The following is a 12,002-nucleotide window of genomic DNA, read 5'->3' as shown; positions in this document are numbered from 1 at the left end:
GAAAATGTCCATGGGTGCACCTGTCTGCTGGGGCTCCTGAGCACCCGTCTCCGGTTGCAGGGCAGGCTGAGTCCCATGGTTTTGTGGTGGCTTGCTCTGCGGTGCGGAATGACACCCGAATTGCAGTGCTTGGGAGTCATTTTTTTCCCCTAAGGTGGCTGGCTTCGCAGCTCTCCTGAAAACATCTTGCTGCAGGGCTCGTCTTCTCTGACAAAAGCAGCATCTGGGCTCCGTATCTGGGATCAAGAGCTGGACTGGGTGCTCGGTCCTCAGTCTCTTTGCTTTCCGCAGTTATTTGATGCCGTTCTGCTTGTTGGCCCTGCTTCACCAGCAGGGTAGGGGTGGAAATTGGTTTTGTGACCAGGCTGTGCCCATGATCTCTGCCTTTAGAGGAGCTTTCTGGAAAGCAAAGCCACTGCCCTAGGTGAACGCCCCGTGCAGGGAAGGACGTGCGCTCTGTGGCGTTACGGCATTACTTCGGAGTGTTGGAAAGGAAAAGATGTGGATTTTGCTTTATAGTTTCACTTGGCTGTTTGTTTTTTTTTTGTCTGTTTTTTTATTTCTTAACAACAAAAAAACTCGCGTCCAGTTCATTTAAACAAGGTTTCTGTCTCTTCTCTTTCTGACAGGGAGCCCCTGGGTTGGCCGCCGCCGGGATGAAGGTCAGTTCTGCGCGGCGCTGCAGTCCCTCAAGTAGGGCACGTCCAAGGGAAGGGCTGGAGCTGTGCGAGGAGAGCACGGGAAAATGGTCAGACAGCTCCCACTGCAGGGGAACCGCAGAACTGCTTTTGGCAGAGAGGCTACATCCCCCTTCAGCAGTGCCTCTGCTGCTCTGCACCTCTCTGAGCAGAGGCTGGTGAGCTCATGGCACTCCACAGCAGGGCTGGGATGGCAGCACAGCAAGGGGTGAGCTGGGTGCCTATTAGGGGGCGGAAAGTTCCCCTGAGGAATCTGAGATGTGCAGTGATTGTTGTCCTGATCGCCCCCAGCTGCTGCAGGAAAGACAGATAAGGAAGTTATCCCCAGAGCTGGTGGGGAGGGTTTTTCTCCCTGATCCCACATGGTTCCCATATTAACACACACCCCCACATCCCAGCTGGGCCTGCAGCCTCGCAGTCTGCAAACACAGCCAGGAGCAGGCGAGTTCCTTAAAGCCAGCAGAAGAGTCTCACCATGCTCCCTTGCATCTGGAAGCCTCTTCTTGAAACCCTGCAAGGTGGTTACTCAGTTTCCCAAAAGCCTCTTGTTTGAGGCTTGATGGTTTTTTCCAGGAGCTGACTAATGAAGATAGTACTTTTGCCTGGAGCTTGTTTTAATAGGCATTTAATGCATCCTCATGCCTTTATTTGCAAGACATCCGTAGAGGAATGTTCCTTCCTCCACCCTGAGAGCTCTAGGAGGTTTTGTGCTGTCTTCTTGTTTTATTTTTTTTCTCACTTTATTTTCCTGTCTCTTCCCCACCAGGGTGAGCCTGGGACTCCGGGAGAAAAGGTACTCTGTAGGCATTGCTCTGTTTTGTTTGTGATTTTTGTCTTGTGGTGTTTTTCTCCACTTCTGAGGGAGCTGAGGAATAGCCCTGCACTTCCCAGTGCCCAAACCCAGGTCACAATGACACCTGCCCCCATGAGCAAGGGCAATAGCGAATGGCAATCATGTGCAGTGATGCCAAGTGAGAGAGAGACTACTGCAAACAGATTCCTTCCCTCCTGCTGGTGCCTGTGGCTTGGGGAGCACCCTCCTGCTGGCCCTACCCCACAAAACATGCACAGCACGCTTGTCTCAGCAAGCTCCTTCTCCCCAGACCCCCTCTGTGCCCACAGAGACATTTGGCTCTGCCCTGCAGTGCCTCTGTTCGTGCCCAGCCTCCCCGTCTCAGCATGGTGCGACCTGCTTTGAGTTTCTGCAGCGGGCAGGGTACAAAAATACCCCGTCCCTCTCCATCACCAAGCAGCCGGCTGGGTTTCTGAGCAGCTGGCTCCCCTGGTGTGAGGCTGGCGGGGTTGTGTTACAGCCACCTAACAGCCCTTCTCTGTCTCTTTTCTTCCCCACGAAGGGACAGCCCGGAGTCCCAGGGAGGATGGGCCCCCCAGGTTTGCCAGGGAAAAGGGGGCAGCGGGTAGGACACCGCGTGTTTGGCCTTGGTGTGCTGTGTTCCCTGAGAGCGGGACTGGCAGGAGCCTGCTTGGCCTTGCGTTGTGCTTGCGGGGCATCGTGTGTCCTCCTCTGGCTCTTGCCCCGCTGGTGAAGTGCGTTTGCGTGTTCTCGAAGGGCCCGGGGCGTGGGCTTGTCCTGGGAACAGCTGAGGACAGTTCTACACCTCTTGGCTCCAGAAATAACACCAGGGTTCAGTAAGCTGACCTCCCTCCTCAGGAAAGCTGCCTCCTCACACCGGTGTTCAGGTGGCACAAAGCTTTCGGTAGGGCCCTTGTAGCCCTTACAGGGACAGGATTTGGGATGATTAAATTCTGATATCCTTACCAAAACTCTGAAGGCCAAACCTTTTTCTTCAGGCATGAAGTCCTGCCCAAATGAGGTTTTTATTCTTTCCAGGGAGAGAATTATTCATGGCTGCATGCTCTGCTATGGGAGAAATGTTGGTGGGGGCCTTCCAGGTGGCAGCAGGCTGAAATACCTTAGAGAAAGGGGTCACTGCACTCCTGAATTGCCTAAAAATGATTACTGCTTGTTAATTATTTTCCACGGAGCCGCCAGTGCATGTCTGTTCTTGGAGCATTGATGCAAGCCCCCTGCATGCCAGATGTGTGCCCTTGAGCTCCATGAGACTCCATGGTGTGCGGCACCAGGGAACGCGGTGCTGCTCTGGAGAGAGCTGGGCACCTGCTAGGAAAGGGGGTTGGAATTGTTCTTTGTAATCTGCACAAATTGTTAGTCATGGAGGCGTGAGGATTGCAGGTAAGGACACACCTTGTTCTGGTGATGCGCTTGAAATGTCTCTGCGGCATTAAAAGCCCTCCAATATCACACTGCCCTGACAAAAGGCAGAGCCCCAGGCAGCACGCAGTAGCTGGAAACCATGGGTTGGGTGGGATAGCATTAACAGAACCTAATTTCAACGTCAAGACCACTGGCTGAACCCCAGGCATCCACAGATGATGCAGATGCTGTGGTGAACTAAGCAAAGTCACTTCACCAAGCGAAGGCTGGGTGCTGGCTGCCCTCTTTACTCACTGCCCTCATCCTGCACCATCCCTCATCCTCCAGGGTGCCTTGAGCAGGCCGTGCTCTCAGGCATCCCATTGGGGGCCTCAACCCACTCCTGCCCTTTCCCAAACTCCTGTTTTCACTGCTTTCCACCACCACTGTGTGTCGCAGAGCTTGGCTGCTAACCGAGCTGCTGCGCTGCTTTTATTTCAGCGTGATGAGGCTGGGGTGTGGAGGTGGGGGCAGGAGCCACCCCGGGAGAGGTGTAGGAACGCTGGCTGGGATCCCTGCCAGGGCAGAGCAGTTTGTGGTGGCTGGGAGGGGTGAAAACTGGGAAATCAGTGGGCAGCTCCTGCGGGAAGAGCTGAGCTCCTGCACCCCAAATAAGATGAGGCACCCCGGGTAGCAGCTTCTCTAATTATAAGGAGCGGGGAGAGCCTGTGCTGGAGGGCTGACAGGAAGAAGGGTTTAGGAGACCAGAGCATTAAGGGTGGGAGGGTCTGGATCCCCTGCCTGCTCACCTTCCTTGGGAGAGAGATGGCAGTGATGTGCAGAGGGGGGCAAAGGGCAGGAGAAAACAATTCCCTGCCCAAGCAGGCAGTGCTGGCATGTGCCTTGTCTGTGCCTAAAATGAGATCCCAGAGGGGAAGGGGAGCGGTTTGAAAGCAGGAGCAGCTTCTCCTTTGGCTGCTCCTCCTGCACAGGCTGCAGTCAGCCCCTGGCTGTGTTTCCTCAACAGGGGGAGAAGGGACGAGCTGGTGACCCTGGGCTTCCCGGACTCCCCGGCCTGAAGGTTTGTATTGTCTGTGATTTGGGGCCATCACACCTCCCAAGCCAGGCCCTAGGTACTTGCTCTTTGGCAAGGGGACCATGCACTGAATGGCAGTGGCCGCTGCAGGAGAGGATGAGGATTTAACAACTCCTCTTACTGCTCTTGTACCTGCTCTGTAAGGCTGTCTGCCTGAGAACTGCACCTCCAGACGGAGATGTACCCAAAAAAAGCCAGCATCGAGTGGTTTTATCAGCTCTGTTTCAACAGTGGGGAAAAAACAACCCACAGTGGGGTCAAGCTGGAGGCGTGGGGGGTGAGGAATGAGCACTGCAGCCGAAGGGGTGAGCACTGGGTGAAGTCCTGGCAGGGCTCGGAGCTGGAGCAATATTGGCCTGGTTTGTGGCCACCCAGCTGGGGCTCTGAGCACGGGTGTCCCTGGGCTAGCTGGAGGCCAGCTGAGGGCGGGGGGACAGTGACAAAATCCATCCTGGGCCCTGAGTCTCTAAGCCAGTGGCTTGCCAGGTGAAATCGCAGAGATGGAGCGAGACGTGGTCTGTTTTTCCTTGCACGCAGGGCGAGAAGGGGAATAGCGAGAATGCCTTGGCAGGAGGGAAAGGGGAACCCGGCCCCCCAGGTCTGCCTGGGCCCCCTGGACCAAAGGTGAGTGCTTTTCCTTGCATGGGGAGTTTGTTGTGAGGGGTTGTGCCCAGCACAAGGTGTGGGGGAAGTTTGCACTCATCTGTCCCCATTTCTGCTTACACGCTGAAGGGATATCAGCTACTGCAGGGTGTTTTAGTTGTTCCAGCTACGGTTAGCGGCTGGTGTGGGCCTTCCTCCTGGAAATGCAGGAGCTGCACCACCTGCCCCATGCAGAACGATCCCTTTCCTTTCTTTCCCTCTCAGGGAGAAGCTGGTGACGTTGGTGCTGCAGGACCGCAGGGGGAAAAGGTACGGAGGGCTCGCGTGCAACCCAGCTCTACGTTCAGCTGCAAAATGATTCCTGTACATGGAAAACACAGAAGTGAAGCACTTTAAACTGAGCTGCCTAGGAAGCAGGCAAAAAGCAGAGGGTTAGGCAGAGGGTCAGTCTGTTTGAAGGCTGGTGGCCAGCCCCCCGTGCTCAGCTGCTGTACCTGCGGGATGAAAGAGGCAGAGGGGCTGCCCCAGCCTGATAGCTGTGGGTGAGGGTGCCCCCTCGGCTGGGTAGGTGGGGGGAGGAACGGAGGGGCAAGGAGAGATGCCTCTGTGCAAAACAGGCTGGTCTCGACCACGTGTCAGAAATCAGGTCCTGTGCTCACGGCATGCTGAAAGGAGAGGGTGAAATACAGCCTCTGGGCTGGCCTGGTGCCACAGGGGCAGCTCTTCCAGCAGCAGCCTGTGTTGGAGCACGCTGAACCTCCAGGGTGCCAGAGAGTCCGTCAGGCTGGTCTGGGGAAGCAGGCATGGCTCCAGGGGGGTTGGAGGCTACTTCCTATGAAGAAAACCTACAAACTTTGAGGTGACTGAGGTATTGCAGGCACATGCAGGGTCTTCTAGCCCAACCTAGGCTGTCAGAGAGGACCAGCAGAGAGAGGAGGTTCCTGGAGCTGAAGCAGCCAAGGTGACGGGCACTGCTGACAGCACGTTCTTGTTACAGGGGGAGCCTGGCGCACCGGGAGAGCAGGGACCCATGGGCCCACGGGTAGGTGTCCTTCACTAACACCTCTAAAGGGTTTTGGCCCTTCACAGGGGTCTAAGCACTGATGGTCTAGGTTGGGTCTCCGCTTTCTTGATGTTCTCACCATCTGTTGAAGTGCTTACAGGTGGTCATGGGTTAAGTTTGATGCAGGCCACTTCTCCATACCCTTATCAGAAGGTGCTGCTACTTCAGGGGGGAAAAAAAAATAGACTTCTGAGCCACCTCACGCTCAGCTCATCTGCAAGAGGTGTGTCTGGGCACCCCGGGCTGAATTCTGGCTCTTGGACACCCTGCTGCTGCCATCTGCTGATATGCCAAGTCTGGCAACAGAGACAATTCCTGGATTCTCGCCTCAACTTCATCGTTTGCCAGACCCTGACTGTTGCCTGATAGTCTGGGGGGCTACAGTTCTGTAGTGTTTCCTCTCTAAAATATGCTTTTGAGCTTAGTTGAAAACCAGAACCTTGTGAAACTGCCCCTTCTCTGCCACCTCCTTGCTTTAGGGTGAGCCACAGCTCTCAGGCTGCACCGTGGGAAGGACGATCCCTAAACCCTGACTAAAGGTCTGGTATTTTGCAGGGCCCCAAAGGAGAGCCCGGGAAGGATGAAATGATGGACTACGATGGCAACATCAGTGAAGCTCTCCAGGTGAGCGACTGCCCGGCTGTCCACGAGGTGGCTGTTGGGTGCCTTACTGTTTCCCAGGGGATGCAGAAAACCCAGAGCAGCAAAGGAAATACTTGGTTATTCTATAGCTCCCTTCAACCCACAGCTCACTGCGTGCTGCGTTTCAGTAGATGTTTTTGCACCTTGTTTATTAGGTGCATTAGCACTGGTGGGCACAAAGGCCATGCGAAGCCCCTCAGGAGGGGCCTGTGACTTGGGGTACACTGGTGAAAGCTCTGCAAAGCCTCCCAGAGCTGTGTGCTGCTGGTTGGCCTGGGTTCTGCTTGGAAGAAAGAGATGGGGGAGGAATTGCTGAATAACAGCTCTATGGGACTCGGAGATAAGTTTTGGCTTCGTTCTCTAAGGTGCTTACTCGTTTGGGCTGGTGTTACATTCATAGAGAACAAACCCAGCCTGAGAAGAATCTCTGTTTTCACATGACTGTTACTGTTTCTTCGCTTTTTTTTCCTAGGAAATACGAACTTTGGCCTTGATGGTGAGTTCCTGGCTTCACTGTGTGGTTTTAAGCAAGTGGCCATATGTTCATCCTAAGCAGATAGCCTGGTGGTTTTTGTGCAACTGAAGTTTTTTGACCTTTGCTGTGGGGGCAACGTTGACAGCTGAGGGAATAGCTCACCTTGCCTTTTGATCTTAGCACTTGAATTACAATCAGGCCCTTGATTTCTTTGATTTAAGAGGTAATGTAATGCACACTGCCTAGGAGAGGGAGGGAAGAGCAAGGGGAGGCTGACCCAAGTGGAAAAAAACCTTGGGTGATTTGCAATAAAGAACATTGGCAGTCCATGGTGGGCACTTAGTGGTGGGTGGGGAGGACATCATTTCACCACTGGTAAGTGTAATTTGACGTGAGTCCCATACAGATCTAATTGTTTAAAGCAGGGGTGGGGGAGCTGGATTTTTAAAATACAGAACAACAACAGGACAGAGCAAAATGGGTGGAAGGATCACCGCTTGCTAGGCTACGCTGCTTGCCTTAAAGTGGTAATTGCCAAAGCTGGTCATAAAGTCTGCTCATAAATATTAGGATCTAAGAAGCGTCGTGTCTCCTATGAGCTCTAGTCTAAAAATACATTTTTGTAGATGGGAAGGGAAAACCTTGTTAGGTTCTTCTCAGTTTTAAGAGTGAATAGCTGTCGTAACTTTTCTTCCATGTGAAAGTAGAGAAACGATTACTTATCCACAACTTGCTTTGGATTTAGCCTGTTGCTAACTCAGGGCCTGCCATTGCTTAGCTTCCCAAGCAAATACAATTCTAGGAGTCCCCAGGAAATTTTCCCTGTAAGCTCAGAGGAGCAGGGTCCAAAACACAAAAACAAAAACCCTGATGATATTTTGAAAACTGTTTTTTCTTTGTCTAGGGACCACCAGGACTTCCGGGTGTGGCTGGACCTCCAGGGCCACCAGGACAGAAGGTATTTGCTCAGCCCTTGTGGAGCTGAGGGAAACACGGGAGCAGGCTGGGCAGAATTCACACACATCCCTCCCCTGTGCTCTTCTTCTTCCTATCGGCACTATCAGGATGCATCTGGTCAGGCTCTACCACACCTCATGCATGAAATCCTGAATCCCCTTTCCCCCACCAAGGCATTATCTCAAAGATGAGGGACCCTTGCTGTTCTACTCCCCTTTAAGAAGCAGCTTATGGGAACTGATCTCTGCAGGGATCGTGTTGGCTGGAGACTTACAGTGTTGGGGCTGTGAACTGTCATTCTGGGTAAACAAGGCTGGGGAAATTCTTAGAACTCACATGATGTACTGTTTGACCAGGGTTTTCCATGCTTTTTCTGTAACTATTAGTTTTCAAAGTCAGAGTCCCTGCTGACTGCCTCTGTAATGCCCATCCTTCATCATCCCAATGCCACACAAGTTGTCAGAGAACTTGCTTCCAAACTGCCGGAGTAACAATCTTGTGTTTCAGGGTGAAATTGGCTTGCCGGGTCCTCCAGGCCATGATGGAGAAAAGGTAAGAAAGCTGCCTCTGTGATTGCTCTTCCCTTCAGTGGCCTTAAATTGGGCTAGTTTGCTCCATCTTGCTGTTGCTGATGCACAGTTACTTTTCCCCTGGGAGGTGGTAGGGGGAAATGATCTGGCTCCACAGAAGTGTGTGTTAGTGGCTTATCAAAGTACTGACTTCTAAGGAAGAGTTGGGATGGCAAGGCAAAACTACTGTTTATTTTTCCTGCCTCTTGAAATTGCATTAGTGTTGAGTGAATGAGCAATGAGAGAGGCTCTGGGCTAGGGAGTCTAACTTTTATCTACACTCACTCGTTGTTGTGTGCGTTTCTTTTAGGGACCACGGGGCAAGCCAGGAGAAATGGGTCCCCCTGGCCCTCATGGGCTGCCAGGAAAGGACGGACCTCCCGGGATAAAGGGAGAGCCCGGCCATGCTGGGGCTGCAGGGCAGAAGGGGGATAAAGGAGAGCCAGGACAAGCCGGCTCACCGGTAAGTAAATCGGAGCCTCTCAGCGTTGCTCTGTCCTTGTGGGCCTCCAGGTTATGGGGTTTCTTGGATGTCTCAGAGCCCCTAAGTAACTGGGGCAGTGCACAGTGTCCTGGCTTGAGCCTGTCACAGCTTCTGCATCCCCAGCCCTAGTCAAGCGGGTTTTATGCAGTGAAATCTTGCGTCTCTGCAGGATTACTGGAAAAAAAAACCTCTTGCTCTCACAGCAGCTGGCTTTTGGAGTGTTTCTAGCATGGGCTACAGCGAACTGCTTAACCATGAGCAGAACCTGGAGGCAGGAAAGCAGCTCCCCATCCCTGCGCTGGGGAACGGCACATCCCCAATGACAGGAGGGGGTTCAAGCACCTCGCTGTCTGTGTTCCATGCTGGTGCAGCCTTCCCTTTCCTCAGGTGTCTGAAGGCTGTTTAGGTTTTGCAGTGTGCTCTTGGAGCAACTGGAGCTTGTCCCGTCTCTGGCAATGTCTCTTATGCCTGCCTTAGTTTTTCAGAAAACTGCAAATCTTTCTTGATCCATAGGGTCTTGATGGCCCCACTGGAGAGAAAGGCGAACGAGGTGACCAAGGGATGCCAGGACCATCAGGACTGCCGGGTCCCATTGGACTTCCAGGATTGACAGTAAGAGTGAAAAGACAGGCTGAGCTTTCCTGTTTGGTGAAAACAGCGTAGAGAGAGAAATTCCTCAAAGTGCAGAGTGTCTCAGGAGCCCCCGTCCCTTGGAGTGAGGTGTTCAGGTGGCAGCAAACATCTGCTGGGGCTCCAGCAGCAGGCGGGAAGCCAGCTGGGTGTCTCCTCTCTCAGGTGCCATAGTGCTGCAGAGGTGTGAGGCTGCTGGGGAGAGGCAGGCAGTGTCCCGCTGCTCCCAGGGGCCTCGCTTTCTGTAGGCTGTCACCTCTGGGAGCAGGGGTGCTGGAGGGACACCAGAGCTGTGTGTGACGTACCCACTCCGTTCCCAGCCCTTTTTGGGGAGCTTCTTGGCTCACGGGTGGCTCCTGCTGGAGCGAGGTACCAGTGTGCAGCCGTTGTGACAGGGTCTGTTGTGTGCAGGGAGAGAAGGGCGAGCCTGGGGAGCGTGGAGACAAAGGAAACCCAGGAGAATCGGTAGGTCACCTCTCTTATTTTCTCTGCAGTCTCTGCCAGCGGGGGAGGGATGATTTTTGGCTGCTGGAAACCAGCACATCCCCCCCTACATCCCCCCCTCTTACGACACATCCTTCACGGAGGGACAGTCAGCTTCATCATGTGGGGCTGAACTGCCAGCCCTCTTTAGCTCCTGCTTCTCCTTTGCACAAGACCAACCTAGCTCACGGCAAGCAATCAATAATGAATGCTTAGGGAAGAACAGGAGCCTACGAGAAGCATAACAATTATTTTCCTTGGCATTTGTGGCAAAGGGATTTTCTGAAAAATACCTGCCTGGATCTATCTATTTTCAATAGATCTTGGGTTCATGAATTTGTCACTTCTCCCCTCAAAGCTCACTCTTAATTTCTGTAGCACCCTGCAGTGAGGAGCCCCACGGGCTATCAGTACTCTTGTGTGTGTAGGGCCAGCAACCTCCCTCCAGGTATTTTGATATTTTGGCTGTAAATCTTGTGAATCCTTGCAGTAACCGTGGGACCATAGTGGAAGTGGACCTTTTTCTGAAGGAAAAAAATAAAAATCACTGCTTTCCTTCCACCTAAGTCTCTGCAGCTGCCACAATAACCCTCCCCAGCATCCTGCTGCTGCTTCTTGGCTGCTCTGTCCTGGATTGCTGCCACTTCCTAACACAGCCCTCGGGGGCAGCCCAGGTTTCCAAGCCTGGCAGAGCTCAGCTGCAGCCTGTGCCCTGCCCTCCCCACTGAGCAGTTCCCCTTCACCTGCTGCTGGGCTGACAGGGACTTCTCTTGTGTTGCTTTCTAGATGTCTGGCCCCCCTGGACCTCAAGGACCACCAGGACCTCCGGTAGGTTTTGAGTGATTCACCTGAGGAGTCCTGATTGATCAGGAGTGGGGATAGAGTGGGAAGTGGCTGGGGAGGCTTTTGTGTGGAGATAACTGCCAGAAACGCTGCAGCACTGAAAGCAGGAACATGCTTAGCGTCGTTTCCAAACCACCCCCAGGGCAGGTCAGAGCTACGAGGGGCTGGGGAAGTAAAGGGAGAAGGTTACGTTAGTCTGAGATGAAAGGGAAGACAGTAGTGAGACGGGATGGACAGGATTAAAGGGATCAACTGCAAAAATGGTCTTAATAGCAAGCCTGGCCTGCAGCCAGGTTGTTCTTGGCGAGAGCCTCCTCATTACCAGATGAGAACAGTACATGAAGTGCCCTCTACACAAATAAAGAGGCCTTTGGGCTAAGCATTTGTGCCCTCAGCATGTCAGAAAATGAAAGCTCTGTGCTGCACAGTGAACTGCAATACCTGGCTTTTAAGGCACACCCTTAAGCATTGCTCATCCCTTGTTTCTTGTCCCAAATACAGGGTGCTCAGGGCCTCCCGGGACCGAAGGTAAGGCTGTGAGACGTCAAATCCTGAAATTTGACTAGGGTTGTCTGGGGTGCAAGAATTCTCTTCAACAACCCCTCAGCTTTCAAAGCTATTTTTCTTCCAACTTGGTAAGAGAATAAAACCTCCTGTATAATTTCTTGAAGAAAATGGATTAGCAGCATTCGTTTTAGGATCCAGAAAACCAGTCGTGCGCTCCTGTTCTAGGGAAGAAGGCAGCCACCGGCCCTTGGAAATCTTCCCATGAGAGCATAGCTGAAATCTCTGTCTGAAGGGTAAAAGGTCCATACAACAGGACGGGCAGCCTGTCACACAATCCTAAGTAGCTGACCTCTAGCTTAAAATTAGCCAGGTTTTATACGCTGTGACTTCTGCTGTAAACCCATTCAAGAACTTCACTCCTCCGGGTGATTTGAAGCTTTCTAATCTCCACCTAAATGTGTGCATGTTCAGTCTGCACCACTCGTTTACCCACAGTAAACGAATGCACCTAGGTGAAAAATATATATAATTGAGTGGAAATATTCAGTGAGATCTGCATTTTTCCTGGCGCTCTCAGCAAAGGTTTGAAGATGTACAAAACATCTTAATTCTGGCTAGGCTTAGCGTTTGGCTCACTGTGCCGTTTGGGCATTAGAGAGGAGGATACATTTATCCTGATTCATTTCTTCTCTGGATGTTGATTACAAATACAATTAATCTGCCTTCCTGGTCCGTAACTCACTAGCTACTGCTATCAAGTGTCTGGGGAAACTTCC

The 12,002-nt window shown here is 52.7% G+C and overlaps 1 protein-coding gene across 1 annotated transcript in view; it reads left to right on the top strand.

Moving 5' to 3' along the window:
• The window catches only part of COL13A1 (collagen type XIII alpha 1 chain), a 59,346-nt gene that overhangs the window by 28,908 nt on the left and 18,436 nt on the right, over nucleotides 1-12,002 (top strand). Inside the window, exons 19-34 of the mRNA XM_068688641.1 lie at nucleotides 630-662; nucleotides 1,465-1,491; nucleotides 2,054-2,116; nucleotides 3,902-3,955; nucleotides 4,508-4,594; nucleotides 4,838-4,882; nucleotides 5,571-5,615; nucleotides 6,192-6,260; nucleotides 6,751-6,774; nucleotides 7,658-7,711; nucleotides 8,218-8,262; nucleotides 8,590-8,742; nucleotides 9,277-9,375; nucleotides 9,805-9,858; nucleotides 10,663-10,704; nucleotides 11,221-11,247. Of these exons, the coding sequence (XP_068544742.1) occupies nucleotides 630-662; nucleotides 1,465-1,491; nucleotides 2,054-2,116; nucleotides 3,902-3,955; nucleotides 4,508-4,594; nucleotides 4,838-4,882; nucleotides 5,571-5,615; nucleotides 6,192-6,260; nucleotides 6,751-6,774; nucleotides 7,658-7,711; nucleotides 8,218-8,262; nucleotides 8,590-8,742; nucleotides 9,277-9,375; nucleotides 9,805-9,858; nucleotides 10,663-10,704; nucleotides 11,221-11,247 (921 nt within the window). The remainder of the gene's footprint in view (nucleotides 1-629; nucleotides 663-1,464; nucleotides 1,492-2,053; nucleotides 2,117-3,901; nucleotides 3,956-4,507; nucleotides 4,595-4,837; nucleotides 4,883-5,570; nucleotides 5,616-6,191; nucleotides 6,261-6,750; nucleotides 6,775-7,657; nucleotides 7,712-8,217; nucleotides 8,263-8,589; nucleotides 8,743-9,276; nucleotides 9,376-9,804; nucleotides 9,859-10,662; nucleotides 10,705-11,220; nucleotides 11,248-12,002) is intronic.

Source organism: Anas acuta, chromosome 7, assembly GCF_963932015.1.
Source record: "Anas acuta chromosome 7, bAnaAcu1.1, whole genome shotgun sequence".
Taxonomy (NCBI): Eukaryota; Metazoa; Chordata; class Aves; order Anseriformes; family Anatidae; genus Anas; species Anas acuta.
The sequence above is the reverse complement of the archived record's forward strand: the minus strand, read 5'-3'. Positions and strand labels throughout refer to the sequence as shown.